The sequence below is a fragment of the Theobroma cacao genome, chromosome 3 (genome assembly GCF_053813885.1).
Source record: "Theobroma cacao isolate CCN51 chromosome 3, ASM5381388v1, whole genome shotgun sequence".
Lineage (NCBI taxonomy): Eukaryota > Viridiplantae > Streptophyta > Magnoliopsida > Malvales > Malvaceae > Theobroma > Theobroma cacao.
In genome coordinates this window covers 32838565-32846767 of record NC_142641.1, presented here as the reverse complement: position 1 = coordinate 32846767, position 8203 = coordinate 32838565, and the positions used below count along the sequence as shown (strand labels likewise).

Below are 8203 nucleotides of genomic sequence, written 5' to 3'. Positions count from 1 at the left end.
GAATGCATGAATTTAATATATTATGACAACTTATATGTACATAATAGCAGAGTTGCTAATGAATCTCCTTTTAGTAACTTTTTTCGTAGATGATATTAAAAAAAAAATTGTATAAAAAAGATAACAAACCGTGGTCGGTAGACACGTCTTGAAAATAAAAAAGAAAAGACAAAGAAAAAGATAAATGTGGTGGGGTTATTAAGGAATAAGGTTTAAGAGGTTAAGACACGGTATGCAAAAGTTTTCAGAATTCCCTTCGTTCAAAAGAGGAAACCAGAAACGTAGTGGGGTCCCATGCACCAGTAATTTACTCGCTCGCACGTGTCTCCACCTGAACTACCTGTCCACAGCAAATCATGCCAACCACGGCCCATACAAAGAATGTGGGACCCGATGCGTGTACCACCCTACACGCCTCTTTAATCCACGTGGCAACCTTTCACCAAGATTCAGAATCTACGCAACCTCGCTCCCGACGAGCCCTTCCCTCCTTCCTTCGCTCCAAATTCGGAATCTTTCTTTTTCTTTTAAAATTTTTATTTTCAATCTTTTTGTTTTCCCCTTTAAACCCAAAAATACTAAATAAAGAAGCTTAATCTTCTTATTTTAATATTTTGATTATGCTGTCTGTGTGATGTCGAGTATTTGAAAGCTTGAAATTTGGGTTCTTGCTTTTCGGTTCTCGATTTTCCCACACAGTTTTTCTCTCTCTCTAGATCAAATCCTCGCCCAATGCCTAGGGTTTTCTCTCTCTGAGATCTCATCCATCTTCTTTCTCTCTTTCTCATTGGCCGCTACCTACTGTAAGTCTATTTTCTCTTTCTTATTCTCTAATGTTAGATTGGTAAAGCTTTTCATTTTCTGATTCGCTGTTTGGTTGCCCAGAACGAGGAAAATTTTCAAAGCTTGCTTCACTGCGAAGGTTTCTTTATTTTCATGATCCAAAACATAGTGATAGCTTTTAGTTGTTTTGATTTTACGACGGGTTCTCGACAGCCAAATAGTGCATTGGATACATTTAAGCGATCAATCTAATTAATTTATTTTAAATTTCTTTTCCTTTCTCTGTTATATTTGCTCAGGTATATATTGTCGTATTCAATTTGATATTTTCTTTTGATTTTATGTATTGTAAGAATACTTTTTCCATGGATTTATGAATTTTTTGCAGGTTCTTTTTTTGTCTTACCTTCTTGGCTTTGATAAAGGCAATGGAGTTTTGATGTTACTGGTTTTGTAGGCTGTAAAAATTTGTAATTTTCGATTAGCAGTTTTTCTCAATATATAGGCATTTTTTCAGAGGAAGAAAAAGTGCTCTTTTAGGATTGGTGTGAGACAAGAAGTGTATCTAATGAAATGGTGCAATAAGTATGAATATGGATAAGAATCTGGATTTTAATAGAAAATGGGTAGCAAGCCTTTTTTCATAAGGAGCTATTTACATTGGCATGCGGTGAGTAGGTGGTGTGGTGTTTGTTAGTGAGTGTAGAATGCCACTATAAAAATTTTGAAGAATGGATGAAGAACGTATGTTGCATCCCAGTTGGACTGACAAGAGTCCATCTGAAATGGCAGCCGAGTCACGTCTCTTCATTTTCTCTTGTGTTATTGCTGGCCTGGTTGGTATTTTGACTATTTTTTACACGGCTTTCCAATGGAGAAGAAACATTAACTTAAGTTGGATGAAGGCTGTAGCTAGGTCGAAGAAAAACCCAAAGGCCGAGCATAAGGTTCCTATTGCTCCTCATACTTGGGAGCTGGAATCTGTATCCCGTGGAAAGAATTTGAATTGCTGTGCTTGCTTAAAACCAATGTCACCTTCCCAAACCTTAGGGCCTATGATATCTTCAGACAGTTTCATTCACCGTTGTAGCATTTGTGGTGCAGCGGCTCACTTAAGCTGCTCTTCAAGTGCACACAAGGATTGCAAGTGTGTATCTATGATTGGGTTTGAGCATGTGATGCACCAGTGGGCAGTTCGATGGACAGAGCTTACCGATCAACCTGATGAAGCTTCCTTTTGTAGCTACTGTGAAGAGCCATGTAGTGGGTCTTTTCTTGGTGGATCTCCTATATGGTGTTGCTTGTGGTGCCAACGACTCCTACATGTGGACTGTCACAGTAGTATGTCTAATGAAACAGGTGATATTTGTGATTTAGGACAATTCAGAAGGTTGATTCTGTCACCTCTTTATGTTAAGGAGTTGAACCAGAATTATGGATTTCTGAGCTCTATCACTCATGGCGCAAATGAGTTTGCTTCTTCAGTACGGGCAACCATTAGGAGTCAGAGCAAGAAGCACAAGCATAATAATGAAACTTCAGTTGATACAGGTAGTACTGGTAGCGTCTGTGACATATGCACAGAGAGCACTGTTGATTCCCCTCAAAATGCAAATGGTTCTCATGCGATAGAAGAAAACTGCAATGGTAGCATGAATGTGGGAACACCACGCCATGATGGTGGCGTAGATAAGAAACTGGAGTCAAAGCCCAGTTTCAAAAGAAGTGGATCACTTAATCAGAAGGATGAATCTCAAGCATTAAGGATGAAACAAAGATATGAGCTAATTGATCTGCCACCAGATGCAAGGCCTTTAGTAGTTTTCATCAACAAGAAGAGTGGAGCGCAGCGTGGAGATTCCCTCAAGCAGCGCTTGAACCTTCTTTTGAATCCTGTTCAGGTAATCAGCCGTGAAGTTTTCCTTGTCACTTTCATATATTTATTGGTTGTGTGGGTGGGGTAGTTTTGTGGAAGGAACTATGGGCTACAATAAATGAAAACTCCTCTCCTTTCTTGACAGTTCTTGAGCCCAAAAGTGAAGTTGTTGTTGGGTGAACTAATGAGATTAATTAATACTTCCATGCTTTTGGAACAGTTCTATGTGTTCTTAGCTTAAGAAGTATTTGGCATCTTGACAGATGATAAAGAATCATGTGCGAGTTAAACTTGATAAAATAGAGTCTTTAATACAATTTAACAAAAATAGTTAAATTTTAGAACCACCAATCTGTTTCTAGCTATTTGCATGTTAGAAAAATAACAGGAATACTCACTTGAAGTAGAAGGGTTGCCAACACAGCCTCTTAAGGTGGTGTGACAAATTTCTGAAATCTTGGCTTGCCATATCAGACTAGAGTTGTTCAGTACATGAGATATCAGCTAGGTGGGAAATGACTTTCTTCAAAAACTGAAGATAATTGGGAAGGCAAATACTGTAATTGTGCACAATACCACTTGGCCAGGATGACTTTCCTCGAATTCTTGGAAGATGCTGAAGATACTTTTGATTGTCTTGATGAAGTAATAACCTTACAATTATACTGCTAACACCACCACTTAGATTGGCATTTTTTTTTGTTCTAGTGGCTTCTGATTTAGCTTTAGTTCTTGATTTTTATAGCTGTCAATATGATTTCTAATATGATGTTTGTGAGTATTGTTTTCGTTAAAATTGGTTACAGTTTTCCAATTTGGTGTTTGTGAGGGTTTTTCTAATTGAAGCTTGTCACAGGTCTTTGAATTGAGTTCAACACAGGGACCAGAGATTGGTCTTTTTTTATTCAGAAAGGTGCCTCACTTCAGAATACTTGTATGTGGGGGAGATGGTACTGTTGGTTGGGTTCTGAATGCAATAGATAAGCAAAATTTTGTTTCCCCACCCCCAGTTGCTATTCTTCCTGCTGGAACTGGAAATGATCTGGCCAGAGTATTGTCCTGGGGAGGTGGCTTGGGCTCAGTGGAGAGACAAGGAGGCCTCTGCACAGTGTTGCAGCACATAGAGCATGCTGCAGTGACCATTCTTGACCGCTGGAAAGTAGCTATTTTGAACCAACAGGGGAAGCAACTTCAATCTCCAAAATTTATTAACAACTATCTTGGTATGCAGACTAATTCTTTCAAGTCTTCTAGAATCCGGTTAAGTTGAATATCTAGATCATCAACTTGAAATTTGACCCAACAGAGAGGGAGAGGGAAAGCAAGAGCAAGAGCAAGAGAGTCAGATTTCTATGGTAGCTGGTTTGTCGGGATTTGTACTTAGTTGCGCATGAGACTTTGTGATATTTGTAAATTTTTGTCCATGATACCCTGAAGTGGACAAAATCTTAGATGGAATGGTACAATTAGTGTTTTAGCTGGCTGATTGGTAATTTTTAGCTTGTTCACTTATCTTGGTTAGACCATTGCATTGGTATTTCTGATGTCTTGCCTATTTCCTTATTATAGCTTTCTCATGTGTTATGATTTTCTCACAGGAATTGGTTGTGATGCGAAGGTAGCTTTGGACATTCACAACTTACGGGAGGAGAATCCTGAGAAGTTTTATAATCAGGTGTTTATATCTTCTTGCATTATGCATTTTGAAATGCAATGCAAAATAAACAATGACAATTGATTGTATAATTATGTAGTTTGTTCAACTGAAAAGGATTTTTAATTTCAGCCTATCGCATTCTGATAATTTTGGACTTTCTGATCTTTAACCTCTACATATATATAAACTCATGGCTTTAGAAATGTAAATCATGCCTTCCAATTGAACCTATAATTCCTATCTCAGTACGAACCTTTTCTCTCTGAATGTTATTTATAATTTAAAGAATGCAAGGATTTTGTTGCTCATTTCTTAACTGATTTATGGACCTTTAGTCCATTGATGATGAAAGATAGTATTTGTGTGTTCTTATGCAGGTCTCTACCTCCTCTACTTCTTCTTCTTTGCTTGAATTTTTTGATCAACATAGCTAATGTAAAATGTAAACCAAGAGGCCGTGGATCACATATAGTTTTGAAGAATAACATAAAAAGTAAAAGAGAATTATAAACCATGTCATTGGAGGTATCTACATGAATTAGATGCATCATGTTCCATGTTTTATTGCGATAATTTTTGCTTGTCCTAATGATCTTGTTTTATTTGGTTATCCAATTCCATCTTGCTGAAATTACCTCAATATACCTGCAGTTTATGAATAAAGTGCTTTATGCAAGAGAGGGTGCTAAGAGTATAATGGATAGGACATTTGCAGATTTTCCTTGGCAAGTTAGAGTAGAGGTGGATGGTGTTGAGATAGAGGTCCCTGAGGTATGGGTGCTAGTTTTTATTTAGTTACATTTGTGAAAATATAGACATTATGTGATAATTGTTCAGAAGAGAATTTTTTTCTTAAGTCTTCCAGATATTCTTGTGAGTTTTTGAAGAAGTACCAAGTCGGAATCAGCTGCACATTTGAACTTATCTTTGATTATGTTTGAATAAGTATTTTTTTTTCCTTTGAGAAAAAGATATGTAAAATGTTAACAAGATCTGTTTTCCTGTTAGTGACTGTTCCTTTAAAGCTGTTGTGCTTCTGTTTAATTTCGTTTTCTAATTATCTTGGTTTTATCTGTCCATACTCTCTCAAACTTGTTTCTGCTTATTTTAAATTATTTTTGACTGCTTCTAATAACTTTGTTTGCACTACTGGTTCTTTTATCCATCAGAAAGTTCTTACCTTTATTTAAAAAAATTGTTTATACATTGATGCTGAAGACTTTTAATGGGGCAAATAACTGTTAATTCTTTTTACTGTAAATTTTATGATGCTGTTCTAAACCTATACAGGATGCAGAAGGTGTACTTGTTGCAAACATTGGAAGCTACATGGGCGGTGTAGACCTTTGGCAAAATGAGGATGAGACATATGAGAATTTTGATCCTCAGTCTATGCATGATAAAATACTGGAGGTTGTGAGCATATCTGGAACTTGGCATCTTGGAACACTGCAGGTAATCTAGTCCGTCGAGCAAGGCTAAGCTGGTGCTTTAGTGTAAAAATTCTATCTGGCATTTTCAAAAGTCATGAAAACAAGTTCTATCTAATTTGATGCTAATGTCTAAAAAAACTTGGCTTTGTGATACCATATCACTGGTGCAGACTACATGCCATAAAGGACAACTGGACAAGATAGAAAAACTCAGCCCTTGTCCTTTTCTTTTATGCTGGACAGTAAAGTATAAAAATATCTGATCCAACTTTCTTCTTAATGTTTCTCTATTTTTTGTTTCCTTCTTCTGATTGAGTTCTGGAAATTTAACATTAAGGTTTTGGTGTTGAAAATGTCTCTTAGCTGCTGCTTTGTGCTATTACAGGTGGGGCTTTCTCGTGCTCGAAGACTTGCGCAGGGACAGTCGATTAAGGTACAGCTCTTTGCTGCATTGCCTGTTCAAATTGATGGAGAACCTTGGTCTCAGCAGCCATGTACATTGGTCATATCACATCATGGACAGGTCCTCTCTCTCTCTTTGTCTCTCTCATGTACACACACATGGCATTTTATTTCTGTTTAAGTTTGTTATTTCCTCTTTGTACAGTTTGAATCCTTACGAAGTACTTGGTAGGTACATCTCCAAAGTATTATAAGACATCAATATATGAGTATTTCCTTTCAGCAAATCTGACCAGAGTTAAAATTTTATGGATGATTTTTTTTTCAAGCACGCCTAATAAATTAGAGTACCATGTTAGTGTTCTAAATTCGAACTACCGTAAAAGTTTCCAAGAGATCTCACAGGATTGTCATTCGTATTTGTTTTTTTATTGTTATATTCCTCGTTATTACAATTGTAATGATTTGGGCAGGCCTTCATGTTGAAGAGGACGGCGGAGGAACCCCTAGGTCATGCAGCTGCCATAATAACTGATGTGCTTGAGAGTGCTGAAACAAATCACATAATTAACGCTTCACAGAAGCGAGCTCTTCTTCAAGAAATGGCATTAAGGCTGACTTAAGAGGTGGTTTTTTTTTTTAAGCTCAAAGTAGTTACAGTCAGCAATGTGGTCGTTGCAGGGGCATTTCTCAAAAATATTTATTGGTCTATGTCATCTCTGTCTCTCTTTTTCCAATGTCTTCATCATGATTTCAGCCAAAGCTTCTTGTTGAATCGTGTGTTTGTATATGAGTTTTCTTGAAATCGTTAATACAGAAGGAGCCCTCAAATATAGTGATGGGTATAATTTTGGAAAATGTTATATGAAGAAAATATAGTGATTGATTAAGATGATAGTTATTGAGTTTTTGCTCCCTGATTCCTATTTCAGTTGTGGCTTCAAATCAAGTGGACTTTAAATGTGCTTTAAATTCCCATCCCTGTTATCATAAAGCAGGTGGTTCAGAAGAAAAACATGGCTTCACTTTGGGTAATTATTTTCTTTTGATTTCACTATTTCGAATTTGTACCCCAGACATGGAAGAGGAAGACTAATTCCTTCCTTGAAAAGGAAGGAATGGAAATTGTCCGCAATTTTTTGCACAAGATGACAACTCAATCAACTCTAGTTGATTAGGTATCGCTCAACTCATTCCTCTGGTTAATACTCCTAAGCAGCCCTTGTTTGACCTTGTTCCAAAGTTTGGCAGCAAATCCTCTGGTAACGTCCCTGGTTCTCTTGTTGCTAGCATTTCTGTTAATGGTTGCACATGTTAAGTGGGAACACACAACTTTCTTGGGTGCTCTTGAATTTTGTGTGTTTACACGATCTAAACGTCGAGAATAGAAGGGAGACATCAGGTAGCACAAGTGAGCTGGTGAGGAACCGGTAGATCGATGCATCGCCTTGTTGAGCTGGTATGTCACAGCTCGGAGCTCGTATGAGTCGTAGAGGGTGCTGCCATTGTTCCGAGGGCTTAACCTTGAGATAGGGTTTAGAGTTTGGAGGTGGGCATAAGTTGGAGATGCCAATGCTAGTCGCCTCTCCCTCGGAGGAGGCCGGACCTTCTCCTTGGATGTTTCTCCCATTCGTCAAATGCTGATGGGTGTCTAACATCCCTAGCAGATTTTGGGTTTTGAATGTGTTGAAATGAGGAATGCGCCTTGCACGTAACGTTAGTTTAGTACCATGATCAACGAGATGTTTGCTTTGTTTTGTACGTCTTGAGCATGTTCTCACATGGATTTTGGACTGCCATTGCGACGGGTTGTACACCCTTTTTTAATATATATATATATATATCAATGCATCATAACCTGCCGTAGATTCATGCCAAAAAACAGGGAAAACAGAAAAGCTTGGAGAGAAATGGGGGATGAACCAAGGCAGAAAAATGGATTTTTCTTGTTCATCCTTTCGAATTGGATGTGGCAAATGTTGGTATCTTCGCTGCAGTTAAAAGCAAATTGCTGAACAAAGCTGCATTCAGAAACGAGGAAATAAAGATTGC

The 8203-nt window shown here is 37.7% G+C and overlaps 1 protein-coding gene across 1 annotated transcript; it reads left to right on the top strand.

Annotated features, from left to right (window-relative positions):
- The first annotated feature begins 464 nt into the window (after positions 1-464).
- DGK1 (diacylglycerol kinase1) lies at positions 465-7048 on the top strand. Its single transcript, XM_007037451.3, has 8 exons — positions 465-803; positions 1172-2684; positions 3516-3882; positions 4258-4334; positions 4968-5087; positions 5607-5771; positions 6135-6272; positions 6625-7048. The coding sequence occupies exons 2-8, from the start codon at positions 1515-1517 to the stop codon at positions 6772-6774; spliced, it is 2187 nt and encodes a 728-aa protein (XP_007037513.3). The 5' UTR covers positions 465-803; positions 1172-1514; the 3' UTR covers positions 6775-7048.
- The last annotated feature ends 1155 nt before the right edge of the window (positions 7049-8203 follow it).

Bases quoted from the DNA above. Each gene is read 5' to 3' on its own strand.
- DGK1 (XM_007037451.3), top strand. From the start codon at position 1,515: ATGGATGAAGAACGTATGTTGCATCCCAGTTGGACTGACAAGAGTCCA. The intron at 4,335-4,967 runs GTGTTTATATCT...ATATACCTGCAG, and splicing joins CTGAGAAGTTTTATAATCAG to TTTATGAATAAAGTGCTTTA. The intron at 5,088-5,606 runs GTATGGGTGCTA...AAACCTATACAG, and splicing joins TTGAGATAGAGGTCCCTGAG to GATGCAGAAGGTGTACTTGT.